Source organism: Anabrus simplex, chromosome 11, assembly GCF_040414725.1.
Source record: "Anabrus simplex isolate iqAnaSimp1 chromosome 11, ASM4041472v1, whole genome shotgun sequence".
Classification (NCBI taxonomy): Eukaryota; Metazoa; Arthropoda; class Insecta; order Orthoptera; family Tettigoniidae; genus Anabrus; species Anabrus simplex.
This window is the reverse complement of record NC_090275.1, coordinates 5,893,258-5,914,629: the sequence shown is the minus strand read 5'-3', so window position 1 is coordinate 5,914,629 and position 21,372 is coordinate 5,893,258. Positions and strand designations below refer to the sequence as shown.

The following is a 21,372-nucleotide window of genomic DNA, read 5'->3' as shown; positions in this document are numbered from 1 at the left end:
AGATTAGTGATGACAGTGACTAAGAAATCTTTAGACTGCCTTGTGACTAGAAACCGATCCTTAATTCATTGTAAAGTAACATAAACCTATTCTTTAAAGTAGTTCTTTTTCTATATTACTCAGTACAATATACAATATTCAAATATTTAAAGTTATAATGTAAAAAACTGATACAGATAAATATGTAATATGAAAGTGATTTTTAAGGATTTAAAATGTTCTCGTATGTTCCAAAATGGCTTGTTGGTATATTTTTATTTCTGCTGCGTAATTGTTTAGTGTTACTCCTAGGCCCGGTTTCATCAACACATGTTAGTACTTAACAAGGTGTTAAATCATTTTAACATACCATTTAAGAAAATTTGCGTTTCATCAACAAATGTTAAACAGCGTATTAAAGTTAACATCAGCCATTTCCAATGTTAAATGGCTAACATTAGCATTTAGCAACCTGTTCCAAAATGGCTGCTGTGAATCGCGCTTTCGAGGAGGAATTGCTCTATTTAGATCTTTTACAAAACAATCCTGATCGAAGAAGAGTTCAGCGACGTAATGACTTTGAAAATTTGACGGATCCGAAATTTCTTCATAGATACAGGTTATCGAAAACAGTCGTTGCTAAGGTTGTTGACGAAATTCAAGTGAGGTTAGAATATCCTACGAAGAGAAACATACTTCTTTCTCCAATGTTGAAGGTACTGATAATATTACGAGTTTTTGCTACTGGTTATTTTCACATAATGGTTGGAGACTATGCTGGAATTTCTAAAGCCACTGCTAGTAGAGTTGTTTGTCGAGTGTCTGCAGCAATAGCAACCATGAGAAGGAGGTATGTAACATTCCCTTCAGTAGAAGAGCGTCAGCAAATTATCCGCGACTTCTATGAAATAAGCCGTTTTCCTGGTGTTTGTTCTACGTGCAATAGATTGCACACATGTAAGAATCCAATCACCTGGAGGCAATTGGGCCGAAATATATCGTAATCAAAAAGGATATTTCTCTGTTAATGTTAATGTTCAGGTGATTCGTGAGCCTAACCTCCAAATCAGGGATATACTTGCTAGGTGGTCTGGTTCTGCACACGACAATACAATATTTATAACTCCCATATCGGAGCACAGTTTGAAGTGGGACAATTAACGAAGTGATTTTGTTAGGTGACAGCGGATACCCGCTAAAAAAAGTATCCGTTAACCCCATTGAAACCCTCGCGGACTTTACACGCGCCTCGTCCTTTTCTTTTATCGTCAAGCCATCTGTGCGCTTTCACTCAATAACTTATATATATTTAATAACTAATTCAATTAACAACTCTTTTTCGAAGGAGGAAAAATTAGAACTACGATTCCGTTTCACTTCACACGCCATATTTTACAGCTGTGCTCAAACAAAAGCGCATCGGAGCGCGCTGTAAAACAGCATGTTCGTACCACTGCCTCCTTGATTCGCACCAGTTCGCAATATTGGGAGAGTTAACAGTCGATTAGTTAACATTTCACAAGAAAAGTTTGATGAAACGCAAGAAACCTGACAAGATGTTAAATTTCTAACTCCGTATTAACTAACTACTTGTTAGTATATATTTAACATGTGTTGATGAAACCGGGCCCTAGCCTCTTGAGAACTACTTGTTGTTCTGTTTAAAACAATCCAATATCACATTAGGAAGTGTTTCATCAACAAGTTTGTTCACGAACAATATTATCCTATTGACAATATAAAATTAATGCCAATACATTTGTATAAATGTTACTCCAGCAACGAGAACAAGTCAAATGTCCATAACATAGACAATTATCAACTGCAGAAAATTGTCAATATAGTTTACGAAGTTTTAACGACAATCATACAAGTTCAAGCAACATTGAATCAATACAATTAGCCAGATCTCAAAAGTTTTTTTATTTTTTAAACAATTTAAAAGATGTTCACCAGATGAGTTTTGTCAATAAAATGTTAGATAGATTTTAGACAAATATGTTTTAACTTAAAGACATAATTTTATTGTCATATGACTTGTAAAATATTATAAGATTTGTCAATTAGTTTTATAGGAATAATCTTAATCCAAAAGAATTGTTTCATGATCTTATACAACCTTAAGTGAATAATAATTGGCTGATGATGCTCACGAAAAGGGAGCAAAACATGTACCATATAAACATCTTAATAAATATGTAAGTTTGTACTACGTTTTTATTGTATTGAATAGGTGGTAATTAACAAAATTATAAGAATTTGTATCACAAACAGTTGTTAATTCATTAAAAATAAAGGCTGACTAAACAACCGCTTAATTTTGAGGCTATATACTGCAATTAAGTATGGGATACACCTCGAGATATGGTAGAGTGCTTAATTGATTTCAGAGGTTAGTTTATATTTTGTCGCGTCTGGTTAAATTACGGAAAGGCTATTATGAAAATTTATAGCGAGAAAGTTATATCTCTACTGGCGCTTGAAGTGTGTTTTCATCATACGTATGGTACGGTTAAGTTAGGATAAGGGACACTGTATGAATAAGAAAACTGAAACGTTTGCAACAAAATGTGATTGATCATCTTTGGTACGGCATAGTTTTCTCACTCTGCATTTGCGAGCTCTCTCATTGACATTCAAAGGCTATGTTGGAGTTGATTAGTAATACCCGTCGACTGCTGTTCTCTAAAGAAAATTCGAAATGAAAGAGGATAACATGTTTTCGTAATAAATGCATAAATAACGTGGCCGATAGCAGTTGTTAACTCGTTAAAAATAAAGACTGAAGTAAACGATATCTTAATTTTAATGTTATATACGGAAATTAAGTAAGAATGTGATACGCCTCAAGATATGACAGAGTTCATCACTTATTTCAGAGGATATTTCGTACCTTCTCGCGTCTAGTTAAGGCTATTTACATGTAATTTTTGCGCAAGGAGTTTATTTCTCTACATGCGTTTTAAATATGTTTTCATGATACATATACAGTTAGGTTAGGTGACGCTGTTTGAAGAAGAAAGCTGAAGTGTTTGCCACAGAAATCTCTGGAGTGATACCTTATTTCTCCGAATCCAAGACCTTTTTTCCCCCCTCAGAATCTCATGCAAAGACTCAAGGGTTGTTGCAATCGTGGCGTAACAGTAAGTTAATGGATACCACCGGCAACTACCGCGGTAACCACGCTGCTTCTATTCACACGTGCACATAACTCGTTGACAATAAACGACCACCGCTTTACTATGCATCGCAAGAAGCGACAACCGGTTGTACAGTGACTGTGTGTTTCTCAAATCTGCAGAATGGCATCAAAACATGTGACAATTCGAAAAGCCATGGCTACTCAGTGGCAGAGTTATAACGCGTCTACTGTACTTGACGCTTAGTAAAATTAAGTTTTATAGACAGCAGGAATATTTTCGTGATGGATAGTCGTATAGTAAAGATATGTGGAAAAGGTATTGCCGGCAAAATTTTGACGGGTTCTAGTCGATATTATGATGCCAATTTTAAGCTAATGGTTATTGAACTCTCGGAAATGTAGAATAATATTGTGCAGCCACAAGAAAATACGGCATAGGCGTAACTAAAGCCAATATTCGGCGTTAGCGTGAAGACAAAGAGCTAAAAAATGCGTACTGTACAAAAAATGCATTCATTGGTCTGCAACAAGGACGCTTTAAAGAAGTCGAAGAAGAAATTGTGAGGTATGTGCAGGAAAAACACAAGGGCGGAATGGCCATACCGTGGTGCAATAAACTTGTTCGTTGACGTTCAACGTCCGAGATTATGCCTATACATCGCTAGCCGCTGAATTTGGCCAAACCCGCAAGCGAGACATGCGTATAGTGGTAGCCGGTTATATCAGACGCTGCATAAAAGTAACAGTTTTATAGACAGCAAGAATAATTTCCTGATGGATCGTTGTTTTGTAGAGATGCATGGAATAGGTATTGCCAGAAAATTTTCAACGGGTTCTCTTCGGTAGTATGATGCCAATGTTAAGTTAATGGTCCTTAAACCTGGGGATATAAAGAATAATAGTGCAGCCGAAAAAAAATAAAAAGGCACGACGAAAGTCAATGTTCCGTGTATAAAAATGCGTAGGCCTACTGTACAACAAGGCATTCATACGATTTTACAAAGATACTTTTAAGCCTGATTTAAATTTCTTGAAGGAAAAAGTGGTGTTCATCTTGGATTTGAAGAAATACGGTACTATATTTTTTCAGACTGAAATTAAACATCCACTTTCACGTAGTTTTTTGCTAGTTGCTTTACGTCGCACCGACACAGACAGGTCCTATGGCGACGATGGGAGAGGGAAGGGCTAGGAATGAGAAGGAAGCGGGCGTGGCCTTAATTAAGGTACAGTCCCAGCATTTGCCTGGTGTGAAAATGGGAAACCACGGAAAACCATTTTCAGGGCTGCCGACAGTTGGGTTCGAACCTACTATCTCCCGAATACTGGATACTGGCCGCACTTAAGCGACTGCAGCTATCGAGCTACTTTCACATAGCATCGGATTACGAAAAATAACGAACAAGCAAGCCGTAGTGTGGATGTCATCTGCGGAAACGCAAGTTTTGAACAAACTGATTGCCGTTTCATACCAATTTTAATGTGCACGGGGGAGTTTTCCAACTTTTATACAAAAATCGGATATAACAACAATCCGTTATAGCGAGTAAATTTTTCGCTGATATGAACTCTCGCTATAACTGACTTCTACTGTATTTACAGCGTCCTGCAGCCTGTGCTGGTGCACGCGCCCCGAACTGCCTGAGCTAGCAACATTTACATGATCGCTTTCCGGGCCATTTACCACGAAAACTACAAGACAGACAGGAATATGTTCCAGATAAAAAAAAAAATATAGGTCAGGCGATTTTTTACATTTTTCCCCGCACACAAAATTTTTATTGGCTGAAGAAATAAAAACTTGGCCACCTACTGAAATTCTCAATACATGATTCTACAGCTTTAAATTTACTCGTTCAGGATTTTATATTTAATAATTATTTAAAGTGGTTTATATGGAAAATAGTTATGCAGGCAAACCTCGATTCTCCGTTTTTGTAGGGACCACGGAAAAAAAAACACATACAACACTGGAAAACGGAAAATCCAGGAGTGAATGAACCATCAACAATTTGGCTAAACATTACAAAAACGAAATATGTATACTTATAATCTTAAAAACGCCCCTAAACCAAACCAAACTACAGCCCCAATGGGCCTTCCGCCTACCAAGCGCCCGCCCACTGTCCTAAGGCCTACAGATTACGAGGTGACACATGGTCAGTGCGACAAATCCTCTCGGCCGTTATTCCTGGCTCTCTAGACCGGGGTCGCCATCTCACCATTAAATAGCTTCTCAATTAAAGGTAATCGTAGAATGAGTGAACCTGAAACCAGCCCTCATACCCAGGTAAAAATGTCTGGCCTGGCTGGTAATCAAACCTGGGCCTCCAGGTGATAGGCAGGCAAGTTAGACTGCGGGGCTGGCTTCAAACATTAATTACCGGTACGCGACTTAAAAATCTCGAAACTTTACATTCGGCTTTACCGGGGAAACTGTCGGTTTCCTCTGAAAACTTCGTCAAATTCCTTTGAAAACTTCTTTCAGTTCAGCAACTTTGATCAGCCAAACTCTTCGAAAAATCTAATAGTCGTAACGCCAAGCCAAACAACAATCGACCACAAGTAGTTTTTAATTCTCTAATCTAATAAAATAAGCACATTAGATACAAAAGCGCCCAACATGATAACAAAAACCTTCTTTTTTTAATCTTCCATTGTAATTTGGTCACCCGTATACTGTCCTAGTCAGTTTATGAAAACTTTGTACTGCATAAGTTAGGCCTGCATCTACTTTTAAGGGTTCTGTTGAATTCGAGAATATAGTTTCGAATTAAAGTATCGATCCCCAAGTCCTCGAAAGCATTATATTCAATTCTGCCCGTCACTAATTACAATCAAATTGGAATGAGAAAAAATACCACTAATACTTCCAAAATTATGATTATGCAAGTACGAGCTCAGCAGGAAAGCGTGCTTGCTGTAAAAGTCAGTACGAGTGCGAAATGACTCAAAGTTTTCAAATGTAACATGCGCTGATTTTTATAACATTTTAACATAAAAACGTGAAATTCCCAGTCTTATATTAGGACAAAAACAGTCATAGGCACTCCCTTAAAGCTCCCATTGGTTTATGTATGTAAGGTGCAACATCTGTTCTGGTCTCGATAACACGATTGCATACGATAATATTAAAATGCCAAATATGTGTTACTTAAGAAGGAGCAGTTTCGATTCCTGCCTGAAGGCCCAGTGACTATACAGTTCCATGAGGGAAAATGCCGAAAACCTGTTCGGCTATACACTCGAAAAAAAAAAAAAAAAAAAGGAAAAAATAAACATCTAAACCTGGACATAATGTAGACGTTTTGCAAGTACGAATATTTGACGAAACTCACTCTGTCTTCAAATAGAGCTGTCAAAATGTACTCTGTCCCCTTCCAATTGTTGTGGGCACCCTCTGCTTTATGATTTCCGAGGATTCTCTAAACAATACCACCCGAACGTGATGCTAAGATGATCCCTAATGCAAGTTCACGGCCGATCGCTTTTCCAATACAGTACTTCCTCAAATTACCACAATGACGGGACGTCAACACCAAGATCCACAAGTATGCCATAGCTGTCGTTTCGTAAGATACAGTTTCATAAAAAACGTGTGATCGAAGATTTAGCATTGATGGGCCTGAAGTTTCTAGATGGCTGACCCGGGAAATAGTTTCTTCGAGGAACGGATAATGTGAGAGTTTTACAACGTGATTTAATTAGAATGCTTGCGGTACCATGTAATTAGAATGAATAATGCGGGAAAACATAGTTTCCGGGAACGTATAATCGAGGTTCTAACGTACCACTGAAATCGGCAGTCTTTTCTGAAGCTTGCAGTATAATTTATTTTGAAACATTGTATGAAGTAACATCAGGAGCTTGAGAGATAACAACCTGCCCCGTGCTCCGAAATAATGGGTTCAGTTAGACATTTCTTCGCCAGTTGCTACATAACCTTAGCAACAGCATAATTTCTCTGACCTGCCTAATTTGGTGGCCACGACAATAAATAAACTGTATATAATGAACTAATAATGACAGAAAACTATCACTGCCAGGGACTTCTCTCTAAGATTTGTGCAATGATACAAAAAAAGTATTGGATACAGCAATAGTAAAGTACTGAATCACAACAGCTGAAATGTGACAATCTCTGTCAAAGGAAATTCCAACAACATGGCATAGGTGTATGTGTGTGCGCCTTATATGAAAGCTATTTTATTCTTTAAATTTTATTTTCCTTGTCCTGGAAAGCTATGGGGGTCTAATATACTTGTAATATACATACATTACTGTACACAAGAAGTCCCTGGGGGTGATTAAGCATAAGACCAGGACAGAAATGAGAAGGCAAAGCAGGAAGTTTGAATCGTGACATCTCTCCTAGACAGTCAGCACATACAAACTACGGTGGTTTGGACGTGTGATGGAGAAGGCGCCTACAAGAAAAAGAGTGTTTCTTGCCAACAGTTTAACGTCTCTTAACACATCAAAGGCTTTTGGCGACACGATGGGGAAAGGTAGCAGCCGTACCCTTAATTAAGGTACAGCCCGGTGTGAAAAATTGGAAACCACGGAAAACCTTCGGCAGGGCTGCCGGTGGTGGGATTCAAATCCACCATCTGCTGAATACAAGCTCACAGCTACACGACCATAACTGCACAGCCAAATTGCTCTGTCCTAAAGAACACCCTGACTTCTTGAAAAGAGAGGAAAATGCTTGATTGGAAGGCCTGAATGAACATATTCAAGAATGAAAATTCAGCTAGGGGAAAGACATTGGACGATGTCGTGAAGAACGAGACATTCATGAATAGAGGAGAGCGGAATAAGTTTATCAACAGAACTTGGGAAACTGCCAACTGATAACTATGAACACATTTCACACAACCAATTAAAATTTGAGTAAATACACCATATATACAAGTTTTTACAAATTGTTAAATTGTATTTAATTACCCTCCTGATCAATACATAATATACACCACTGTCAATAGAGATCAAACACGAGATTTTTAGTCCTTTATATATACAAAGAGAGAGTGTGAAATATGTTCACATTTACCTTAAATGCAGACAGATGGGTTGCAGCACGGCTGTACGCAGGAGAATCAGTCTTGGATGTCAGTCTTGAACTAGGCAGGGATTTGAAAATATTTTTCTTAAGGTCACTTAGTCTTTCCTCAAAGGGACGCATGTCTGGCGAGGGCAACTTCTCCCAGACCTCCTGAAACAAAAATATGTATCATGAACATCCATTCCAAAGGAAGAAGTAGAACACAAGATAGTAGCATACTATTTGCATGAAGGAGCTATACTAAATGAAGAGTTGCTATGTTAGCTCCAATGTACAAGGGGAAGGTTGATAATTTTTCTTTTAATATTCTGATTTATGTCACACGAACACAAATAAGTCTCAGGGTGACGATGGGATAGGAATGGGAAGGACGCATTAATTAAGGTACAGCCGCAGCATTTGCCTGGTGTGAAAATGGGAAACATGGAAAACCATTTCCAGGACTGCCAACAATGGAGTTTGAACTCGCTATCTCCTGTATGTAAGATCTGGGAGAACATACTTTTCCAATTACAATGAAACTTCGATTATCTGCTCCCCGAAACTACGCTTTCCCGTATTATTCGTTCAAATGACGTGGTACCGCGAGCATCCCATTTAAAACATGTATTAAAAATCCTCCGTTGTGTCAGCATGGTTCAACGTTTCGCCCAACACCATTCAAAATTGTTTTCATAAATGTGGCTTTGGCGAAAGCAGAGACACGAACGGCACCAACACTGGCAGCGAAGAACAACTTTGCCTAACATTCAAGCCACATTTCTCGCCTGTTTATCGCTCAAAAAAATCATTAATGGAAAGTACAGAGGCCTAAAACATGGACGAATTCTAAGTTAAATTCCATGCCAAGTTTGTAATACAGCACGCACAAATTTACTCAAGTTACATTGTTCTTTTTTCAGGTTATTAAAACAAAATCTTCTAATTTACATGAGACTGTCATCAGATAACGATTACTGTAAATAACAGTACCTGTTCCAGTTAGATTTATTCAAGGTAAAAAACAGAGTTAGCTACCGTACACGTTTTTATGTCTTCAATTATGTGACTGGATTACAATGTTGTTTTCCCGATCGGCATAATTACTCCGACACACTCTCCTTGCAGCAATAATGAAACTGGAGTCTCAGATGTGGTTTTAAATTTCTGATAACTTATTTGGTAAAATATATTTCGATGAGCTTGGCTGATGAAAGTTGCTGGCCTGAAGGACGTTTTCAAAAGAAAGTGACAAAAGTTTCTCGGTAAAACTGAATTTAAAATATAAATTAACTAATGGATTTAATGCACACATTTTTGTACAAATAAAATGATATATATTTCATTACTGTGAACTACAGTCAAACTTTTGACGTTTTTAATTCGTTCCCGAATTTCCCGTATCGTACTTCCCCCCCCCCGAGGTCCCACCAAAAGAGGAGAATCGAGGTTTCACTGCAAATAAGACAAGATAGTGAAGTTACTAACTGGTTTGACAAAACACAGTTTGAGTTTCAGAAAGGTTAATCCAATGAGGCTCAACTTGTAGGACTCTACCAAGATACAGTAGATATTTTAGATTCAGATGAAATGGACCGTAGCACTATTGACGTATCCAAGGCTTTTGATTGGGTATATCATGGGAGATTGCCGACGAAAAGAAGGGCGACTGGCCTAGACAAATGAGTAGCTGAATAGGTGGCTAAAATTCTAGAAAACAGATATTGGAGAACTAGAGTAGGTGAAGCACTACCAGACCCAGTAATGATTAAGAGTGGGGTCCTGCAGGGCAGTAATACTGGAACTTTATATTTTCTATGGACATAAATTATATGAGTAAAGTAGTACATAAGTTACAGGATTGTACACAACAGCAAAAAGACTGACAAAGCTGTGAGATGGAAAGCAGACAATGGCATGATGGTAAATGGAATGGGAAGTCAGTCCTCTCAGTTTTAATTCCTGGGTTGATGGGGAAAGCACATATCGGGATCACTGGATACACTAACGTGTTAATACAAGGAAAAATCTTCAATGGGACAATCGCACTGACAAGGTTGCAAATAAAGGTTACAGTTCTCTTCTTATGGTTATGAGGGTATTTAGGGGTTATGGTAAGGATGTATAGACTCTTCAGAGTGATATGGAAAGAAAAGACTGTTCCAAAAGAGTGGACAAAAGGGGTCATTATACCAATTTTCAAGAAAGGAGACAGGAAGCAATGTGAAAATCACGGAGGAGTGACACTGATATCTCACACAGCTAAGATCCTTGAAAGAATCTTGGATAAACGAAGAGACAGAGTAGAGGGAAAATTGCCAGAATACCAGTATGGATTCAGAAGAGGCAGGTCCACATATGACCCAAAATTTACATTACATCAAATGATGGAAAGGACGTGGTAATAACATTTCTAGACATTGAAAAGGCACATGACAGTGTCCGAAGGAATATGGTATGGAAAACATTGATAGAGGCACAGATGGGGAATGAAACAATGCAGGTGGTAATAGCATTGTATCAAATTTGCTGAAGCTGTGTTAGAACCAAAATGGGTCAAACTGAATGGTTCAAAGTTGAGACAGGCTTAAGTGTAATGTCTCCTTTACACTTCATTATCATCATGGATAGAATTCTACATAATATCAAGGAGAAGATGATGAGCAAGCATGTAAAGTCTATGCTCTTTGCCGTTGACATTGTAGTTTGGGGAGATAATGAAGAGGAAGTACAGACACAAGTTGATTTATGGAATGAGGAGATAAGAAATTTTGGAATGAAGATTATTACTGCAAAAAGCAAGACTTTGATCATGACGAGAGGTAACAGAAAATCCAGGGGAGTGATAAAAATAGGAAATGAATCTCTTGAAGTAGTGAAAATTTTTAAATACTTGTGCAGCATGATGTCACAAGACGGAAATTTGGATGGAGAAATTGATTCAAGGATACAGCAGTCTTCAAGTTTCTACTAGTGTGTGAGAAATTGCATAGAACAAAGATGTGCCAATGAAGTGCAAGAAGGTTTTATACTCATCCTATTATAAACCTATACTGACCTAAGCTTCAGCAGCCTGGATGTTGACTAAGCGGAACCAAAGTAAGATACAAGCAGCTGAAATGAGATTTTTGAGGAGCATAAACGGGAAAAAAAGACGAGATAGGATACGAAATGAAGAAATAAGGGGAAGCGTGGGAGTTTATAAAATTTCAAGAAGAGATTGATGTAGCAAAGCAAAAATGGTTTGGACACATGATGAGAATGCCAGGAGAGAGAATACCAAAGAGAATATTCATGGATACAGAGACTCCAAAGAGTCCTAGAGGACAGCCTAGACAGAGATGGAGGATCTCTGTTGTGGATTGTATAGCAAATAGAGGAGTCGATAGCAATACAGTACTAGAAGAGAAATGGTGGAAAGATCAAGTATGGTGGAGGGCTTTGTTACACCACTCTGTCCAGAGAAAATCTGGAAAAGGGAATGGATGGAGAATAAAGAGGAGAAGAGTAAGGATGTAAAGGAGAGGGCATATAAGCCTCTGTTAAGACCCAAATTAGAGAAAGGTTCCAGTGTATGGGACCCACACCAAGATTACTTGATATAAGAACTGGAAAAGATCTAAAGGAAAGCAGCGCTATTTGTTCTGGGTGATTTCAGACAAGGGAGTAGTGTTACGAAAATGCTACTAACTTTGGGCTGGGAAGACCTGGGAATAAGGAGACAAGCTTATCGACTAAGCAGGATGTTGTAGTTGTTGATTCCCATAGGGAATGGGAATGAACATCTATATCATCTGATGGTAATGAGACGAAGTCTCTCATAGTGCATTGGCACTGCTGGTGGCTTCAAGTAGTCTAAGCAGTGGCCTCCACGCTATGCACTAGCCATACGTCTCAGTGGATGTGCTAAGTACCAGCTGATAAGCTCAACTTAGCACACAGGGACGAAACGCTAGCAACCAGGAATGAGTTAGCTGGAAAATGTATAATGTCCTATAATGGACCGTTTATATTGATATTATAAGCGGGATGTTCCAAGCCATCAGCGAGAAATGGCACGGATTTACGTTAGTAAACTAATAAGCTCAGTGAAGCTTTTAAGGGTAGGAGAGATCATAACATGGAGATAAATTGAAGAGGACAAACTACGGCAAATATTCATTTATACGAAGAGGAATTAGGGGATAGAATAATTTATCATGGGAAATGTTCAATAATTCTTGAAGTTCATTGATATCATTTATGAGAAGATAAGGTAAACAACTGATAGGAAATTTGCCATGTACGCGAGTCCTAAATACAGACTGATGCTGAGTGAATTGTTGAAATATCACACCATATCCTTTAGGGATAGGTTTATTTTTATGATGTATTAGTGCAAGTAAACCCAGTAATGAAAGCAGTAGTTACGTTGTTCATTAGGGGAATGTACATGAAGACGATAAAACAATAATTATTGAATCAGAATATCTGGACATCTTAAGTAGAACTGCTTTTAGTACTATGAGGTGGTGGTGCTGTTTTATAGAATAAACTGTTCTTTCACCTTTCTTAAATTTTCTTACCCCTTTTTCTATTAATTAAATGAAAATTGCAAGGCTAAAAGTAAAAATACGGAGAAAAATATTTGCAATACTGACCTCTTCTAGCTCTGGATGGCTGTCAATTATATTCTTCATAACACCAATTAGCTGTTCAGGAGATAAAGCTTGTAATGCCATGTCTATAGTTCCAGTGCAGTTTGGCGGATATTTGTCGCTGGAAACCTTCTTAGAATTTGGTGACATCTGTAGGAAACAAAACAAGATAAGTGTAACATAATCCCTCAGCATGTCTTCAGTATTGAATTCCTTGTATTGAGAGAAGATATGTATAACAATATTGGTCCGCAAATGCCTAAATATGGAGTAACGTTTTTCTATTATAAGTAGTGCACTCCAACAAGTCTTAATTGCTGGAATGTAATCTGAGATACTTCTTACATTTGTTACATTTGTAAGGAGGATGCAGATAAATTGATGCTAACACCCACAAATTATTCTTATGCTCACAATAAGTTCTGTTCAAAGTATCATGTATGACTGTGCTCCAGCACATGTACTTACAGGCACTTTGATGTTTGTTATCACAAGTGCTGGATACGTAGACATGGACAAACTGCTTGGCCCCCATGCTCTCCTAATTTAAATAAATTGCACTTTTTTCCTGTACGGGTATTTGAAGTATTCAGAGTATTCAACTGTTGCGGATGATGCAACGACACTCTGTGCCCGAATTGGGACCCGTCAGTAAGAATGCACTATACAATGCAATAGTGTTTGGAAGACTGCACGAAAAATAGGACATATCACTGTCAACAAACAATAACAGGGGATATTTAAGAAGCACAATATCATTAACAATTCACAGTAAACAATGTCACTGTATCAGCAGTAAAGTGTGTTGGAAAAGACATTTCCTAAGCAGTTCTAGTCTATATGACTCCTCAAGTGTTGCCCAGCTGGTTTGTTATTACCCAAAACGTAACACAATACAAAGAAACCTGTTCACACATTAACCTTTAGAAGGTCATCTAAGTTCAAATAAGCAATTCTGTTATACATGTTAACCCCCATTCAAGGAGATATTCAGTAACACTGACAGCACTAGAGTGCATCCTACTCCTCCCTCAATCAAATATTATTTTGGCCCAATTATAAATCAAGAATACATTTTTTGGAGAGTATTTACAAGAAAAACTAAGTAAAGAATGCAATTACCACACATGAGAGTAAATTATTGGCTAACACTGGTTTTGTTTCTCCTAGGGACCTTGCAATTCGACAAACCTATCATTGACGATGTAAATTTACTCATTCAGGACAAATATTTTAGGTTCCCTATGGGAATCAACATTTACATCATTTGATGGCCAAGCAGGCATCTATTTTTGGAAATGAGACATAGCTCTCACAGTGCATTGGCACTGCTGGTGGCTTCAAATAGCCTATGCAGTGGCCTCCACGGTATGCACTAGCCTTGGGTCTTGGGTGGTGTGCTAAGTCCCAACTGACGAGCCTAACTTAGCACACGAGGGCGAAACGCAGGCAACCAAGAATGAGTTAGCTGGAAAATTTATAATGTCCAATAACGGACCATTATATTGGTATTATAAACCTATCATTGACAGTTTATTGAATTTGTTAAGTTGAATGGGGAGGAACTGGACGATTGGTATGGGTCTGATCAGGTGCTATTCCTTCTCTACAGATATATGGTAACCCCGATGAAATGCAAGAGACACTTTTCACCCAGAGAGAATTGGTATGTGTGGTATGTCACGTAAGGCAGCCACATCTTCCTTTCCTTTCCTGAAAGCACCAGTACATAACGATAGTGCAATACTTTGTTGGCAGGTAAGTTGCAGATCACATGGTTTCAAAGGAACCAGCACTCACAGCCAGGAACACAGAGGTTGTGGCCAGGACAATCCCCAGACTTTCTCTTGAGGGGGACGCGTTCCTCATTCATAGAGTATTCATGAACTGCAAGTGAATATCAAGAATGGTATCAATGCCACATCACATCAAACATTGCAAAATGCTTTAAAGAACAGGATAAAAAGTATTCATTTGTGTGAAGAATAAATCAGCAGCCACTTCCAGAGCTTACTGTAAAACAAATGTGTCTTATCAGGTTGAATTAATTTTTATAATAATTTCGTGTGGCTACTTCTAGCCAACTGCAGCCCTTGTAAGGCAGACCCTCTGAAGGGTGGGCGGTCTCTGCCATGTGTAGGTAACTGCGTGGTATTGTGGTGGAGGATAGTGTTATGTGTGGTGTGTGTGAGTTGCAGGGATGTTGGGGACAGCACAAACACACAGCCCCCAGGCCATTGGAATTAATCAACGAAGGATAAAATCCTCGACCTGGCCAGGTATCGAACCCGGGATCCTCCGAACCGAAGGCCAGTATGCTGATCATTCAGCCAATGAGTCGGGCAAACTCATGTCCTCATCCCGCGGTGGGGTGCAGCTCTTTTCAGTCACACTCCCAATGGAGGTGAGCTGCATGTACCATTTCAAACACATACCACCCCTTCTGCCATTCTTAAATTTCTGGCAATACCGGAAGTCGAATCCGGGCCACCGAGGACGGCAGCTAACAACACTAACCGTTGCGCTATGGAGGTGGACAATTCATTTTTCAACACCCTGTATTACTGTATTCTTTTCTAATCATTTTCTTTTTTTGTTTATTTGCAAATCAATATGTTCAAAACATCTATGAATAAATCAAGGGATTAATAACAGCTGACCTTTCTGATCTTCTCCGGCGTGCCAAACAGTTCCTTTGGGTCACTGAGCAGGAGTCGTTTCCGTGGTGTACTGCGCAGTACAATAGAACTCTTGGCGGGGCTGCCTTTGACTGGAGTCCGGTTTGGAGCAGTAGGCCCATTCTGCTTGTGAGCATCCACATCGGGACTCCAAGTAACCGGCATACGCCTTCGACCACGCTGCTGGATGACTTGCTCGTCTGGTGATGGAGAGGGGCTTACGAGAGAAGAGGGCACGTTGATGCTGACGTTCATGTGCCAACGACCAGGGATGTGTGTGCCGTTCATTTCACCATCAGCTGCTGAGAACAAGAGATAACAAAATACAATGGGAGATTTGCATTAGAAGCAGCAAGTTACCAACCTAATGCCCATTTCAATAGGGTACTCCCTGATTTCTAACACTTGTTTCATTGTGTTACATCTAATACTGTAAAAGACAAAATACTTATTTTAATCAATAAATCACTTAAGCATCTATTCAAACAGCAATAACAAATTATTATATGAATTTTATTGAAAATCCTCCTGAAATCCTAGAAACAGATTATACATTGATGAATAAAAGACAACAGTAAGAAGCAGAAGATTGATACACTCATTATAAATTGCAAAGAAAGCCATGTTATACATCAGGGAGCAGTAATTATTATTATTATTATTATTATAATACAATCTTCCTGCAACAGCTGCAGGTTGCCCAAAGACAAAGAGTACCTTCACAACAATAATGGATGTGGATCCAATAGATAATGTGTTCGTATGATGTTAAATGTAGCCAGTCGAGTGAGGCATGTCAAACATTTATCTGAGGTCTGCAAGCATGGTTCTTGAAGGATGGACTTCTTGAAGTGTGGTAATGGCGATGTGATAGATAAAATCTCTATTTAGCCCAAAGGTATTGCAGAAGTTGACAAAAAATGCAGGTATTGTTCCTCGAGCACCTAACATCAAGCCGATTACAGAAATGGATGAGCTTATATTTTCGCTTGTAGAAGTCCGCCGTTTCTTCATAAATTTTTCTTTTTTCTGCATCAACCTCTTCCGGCTGATTTTCGTTGGTCTCAAATCTAATTGTTGGATCAATGATGAAACCTTCAGAACAGGATGGCTTAAAAGCAATAATGTCAATGTGTCGGTTGCTTCCTCTGTTGGAGAGACCATGTACTTCTTCATAGACATTATAACATTGTCCTCTAAGAGCGTTAGCTATCAGTGATCTGACTACATTATGGCGTGAGGTGCGCAGTAATTCACCATGTGGACAGGCTCCCAGGACGTGTGAAAGAGTTTCGAACTCTCTGTGGCAACGCCGACAGAGGCTGTTGCCCTGGGATCTGCCAGGTACAGTACGCACAGCAGAGACATTGGCGTTCATTTTTATTGCATCACGCCATTCACTGCAAGACAATCCTTTATGATCACGAATCCATGTATTCGCTGGAGTATACTGTTTAAATAGGACTACACCTTTGCCTTTATGCTCTTTCTTGCTCCAGTTGTCAAAAGCTCTTCTTCTCAATTCGAGTCAGACTTTCTTTGTATCTACAAAACCATGTCTTTTGTCTCGAATAGATTCTGTTTCTGCTACATTCAATATGGCGAGGCTTGTGCTGATTTCTTGACATAAGTTTCTCGTTGAATGTAGAAAATTATTATCGGAAGATTTCGAAATTTTGCATGCATTAATATGTTGCAGATATATTTCCCATGATACACAAAATAAACCCAGACCTTTAAATTTCATTTCAGCGTATATCATATCATTCGGGACATCCATGGGGAGTTGCAAAATTTCCTTTAATGCCCCCCTAACCATAATATCGGCGTCATTTGTAAATTTGACTGGAATCTTTTGTGGTGGTACTGTCTGAAATTTATATACCAAACTGGGACAGATTGAAGTGTTTATGATTACAAGTTTTTGATCAGAATGCAAAAGGGGTGAAGAAATGAGGAGCTCTAGGGTCTTTTTGAGCTTATTTAGGACCTCAACGGACTGGAAAGTAATTTCATTGGAAAAATTTACACCCAAATATTTGATAGATTTTCCTTTCTTCAGACATGGTATCTGTTTTTCATCTGCCGTGAATAGTTTTTCTTCTGACAGGTGACCATGTTTGAAGCATATTCCTTTACATTTTCCAATATTGATGCTAAATCCAATTTCTTGTAGTTGATGTATGGCCGCATGAGCAAGTACTAAAGCTGACTCAGAATCTTTTCCAACAATAACTACATCATCAGCAAAACTTAATACTGTTAGAGCTTCATGATCTGGACTCAACTGAAAGCCATACTGGGTAGATATCGATGTTTCGCTAAGGTCATCCAGAATATGATTGATGGCGAGATTGAACAGGATTGGCGACGGAGGAGAACCTTGCATAACTCCCCTGCTTATCAAGAGAGGTCTTGTTTTGCTTCCCTACGTGTGAATTTGTGTGACATTTCCTGTTTGCAGATTCATGATTAAATTCGTAAGTTTGATTGGAATTGGTAACGACTTTAGTGTCTCATTTAAATGGGCATGACCAACGTTGTCAAAGGCTTTCTGGATATCTAAGAATATAGCAGTCAGATTAGCTTGTTTGTTTTTGGCTTCACGGAGAAGAGAGTCGAGTATCGCAGTGTTGACATGCGTTCCAGAGGAGTTAGTAAATCCTCGTTGATTGGGGTTTAAGACAACATGTTCACGAAGACGCCTGTCAAGGACCCGCTCAATTAGTCTCCTTATTACTGAACAGATTGTGATAGGTCTCCAGTTCTTAATATTGAGTGTATCTCCACCTTTATGAATTAGAACAGTCCTGGCCTTTTTGAAGATAGAAGGTACAACCCCAGTTTTCAACATACGTGTGGCAATGTTAGATATTATGTCGGCTGCAATACTGTCTTTGATAACTGACGAGAACGTGGTCTGGACCGGGTGATGTGTCTATGGCTATATGATTAACAGTAAAGCTGATTTCATCTGGGCTTATAGTGTCATTAAATAAAATGTCAATTTGTTCCCTATCAATATCACTTGTACGAGATGGGTATTCGGATCGAATCATGTCATTAGGTTGCCCGAGAATTTCAGAGAAATAATGAAATATTTCATCCGAAGGAATTTTACAGTTTTCAGCATTGGAATTTAAAACAGATCAATAGCCTTTCTGCGCTGATTGTAAAAGTGGTACTGGGTAAGCTGATATTTGTATTTTTCGCAGCGTTTTATTCGGTCCCGTTTTGTTGCCCGTTCAGGGTTGGTTGTCTGTTTATATTTCCTTTGGTTGTCTGTGATTTGTTTATTTTTCCTATACTGGTAGTATTTCCGTGACGGATGTTTGGGGCCAGGAAGTAGATCAATCGCAGAGGCCAAGAACTCACACCAAATTGCTCGTCTGTCAAATTGTTTAAAAATCTACTTCGCCACTGCATCATTTTCTGCTTAAATTCATGCGGTAGTGTGTTGACATCTTTAGTTTCCGTGTTAGCATTAGGGTCACTTTCTTGAACGATTGTTTCGACATTTTGAGAGGGATCAACCCTCTGTCGATTTCTAGAAACTAAAATTTGACGGTGAATATCAGGATGAGCTCTGCTGATGTGTATTTTGACCCTACGGGAACTGGAGTAATGACATCCGCAGTGTGGACACTGACAATTTATGTTGTCAAATGCCTGGTTTGAAGAATTCGCACTGTGTCTAGCTGATAAATTTGTATGAAGAGTTTCAGATGCCTGAGGAATTCCTAAATTAACGTGCAATTGTTCACTATCTACCAATGATGAGTCCTGAGATAGTTGCTCGTGAGCTCTTGCTATGTGTATGTTAATGCCCCTCTTTGTAAACTTTCTGTGACATATCTTGCATTCAATAAATGTTGGCACAGCACTTGAAGTGCTTGATGCTTCCCGAGATTCGACCATGCTTTGGAGTGTTTGGCTAATCTGTAATAATGCTGTTTTTGAATGATAGATCTTACCGAGTCAGATGGTTCTCTCCACTGCTAACACAAAGGTAAATAGCTGATGTGAAGTGTCAGAATAATAATAATGGTTATATATCGTCATATGTTCAACGACAGTGGTACAGAAATCAAACAACAAAGCCGTCATAGAGGGTACCCCACAATGTTATCACGGAGGTTGTACATTGGTAATGTAACGGAGGAAAATCAGATGCAGATTATTAAAATAATCTATACTATATCATAACGGTTCTACCGCAGTACTTCCATCCAGTTAATTATATTGTAAGATTTGTTATATAAATTCAATATATATCCAATCAAATGTCCAAATGCAGCACCTAACCTAGATTGTTGGTATCGTATGTAAGCAGATTAGATTGTTTAGCCACAAACAATATGGTCACGAGATGATAAAATTCTTACTCATAAGGGCCTAAAGACCGCCAATTGTCCTAAACGGAGATTGTATTAGTTAATCTTCAAAATATTCGTGGTATAGAATAACATAGCAACCATTCGATGAACGTAAACAAACAATTTTTCCAAATCCAAGATGACCCTGAATGCAAGATGACCCCAGGTTTTCTTCAAAAAAACTTAATCAGGCTTAAAAAGTGGTTTGTGAAATCATTTTTAGAACAAATTTCAAATTTAATTTGGGAAATAAAATACATACACACAAGTACGGTATCGTATAATAATTTTCAACAGAGGTATCTGATACTGCTTATGAAAAGTTGAGGAAATTCCCATTCGCAAGCCCACATTCTTATCGCATCTCATGTTATGGCCATTATGACATTGTGTTTTTCGCGCCCATACTTCAAAATTTAATGTTCGAGAAACCTACTCTGGGATGATAAAACACCACAGAAAGCAAAATTAACCATGTTTCATACCTATTTCATTCCAAAACTCACCTGGTAACTCGAAACACGTACCCTAAATAACAAGGGTAAGATTAAAATCCAGTCAACAGAAATTAAATTCATTAGAACAATTAACCAAAAGATGAGGAAAGACAAGATTAGAAACGAAGCAAACAGGAAGACGCAAGCTACAATGGTTCAGACAGAACAGGAACAGCGAGGAAAGGGGAGAGGCCAGCAGGAAGACCAAGATATCGATGGATAGACACAGTAAAATTCGAGGTTAGCAGAAGAAAAGCGAAGTGGGAAGACACAGGAAATAAATGGAATAATATTCTTCAAAAATTAGCTGGCACATCTTGGGGCGCAAACAACCAAGTGTTGAGATCTACTGCTCTAGTTCTTTGCTATTCAGTTGTCGAATACTGCACTTCAACTTGGCTGAACAGTGCTCATACTGCGAAGATTGATGCTCAACTAAATCAAGCAATGTGCATTATAACTGGTTGTATTCGCTCTACAAACGTGGCCTGGCTGCCTACACTCAGTAATATTCCACCACCTTGCTTAAGAAGGTCTGAAGCTCTTCTAAAACTGTGGAAGAAGACCAGCCAGGACTCCAACCTCCCCGTTCACCAGGATATTACTCAACCTGCCCCTCCACGACTTAAGTCTAGATCTCCACCCTGGCGCACTGCACTTACACTGGAAGAATCTGGGTTCTCCATCACGAACGCCTGGTTACATCAATGGCAGCAGTCTTCTGTTCCCAATCAACATCTTGTGACTCTACCTCATGTTCAACCTCCCGGATTCCATCTACCCAGACGTCAATGGAGGACTCTAAACAGGATAAGAGTCAATCAAGGAAGATGCGGCTATGCTCTTTATAAATGGGGCTGGTAGAAGTCTTCTGGGTGCGATTGTGGAGCAACCTCACAGACCATCCACCACGTAATTGCCGAGTGTCCACAGAGAGCATTTCAAGGTCCTTTGGAGGACATTCATAACGCAACTGAGGAGGCCTTAAAATGGATCAATGGACTTTATTTGGAACTATA

General features: G+C 38.9%; 1 protein-coding gene across 2 annotated transcripts in view; it reads right to left on the bottom strand.

Moving 5' to 3' along the window:
* LOC136883327 (uncharacterized) overlaps positions 1 to 21,372 on the bottom strand; it is a 64,080-nt gene that overhangs the window by 13,806 nt on the left and 28,902 nt on the right. The window contains exons 3-5 of one of the 2 annotated variants that reach the window (XM_067155561.2): positions 15,463 to 15,782; positions 12,806 to 12,952; positions 8,175 to 8,336 (exon numbers count right to left, since the gene is read on the bottom strand). In XM_067155561.2, coding sequence (XP_067011662.1) covers positions 8,175 to 8,336; positions 12,806 to 12,952; positions 15,463 to 15,782 — 629 coding nt within the window. The remainder of the gene's footprint in view (positions 1 to 8,174; positions 8,337 to 12,805; positions 12,953 to 15,462; positions 15,783 to 21,372) is intronic. The other variant, XM_067155562.2, reaches the window with a different exon arrangement.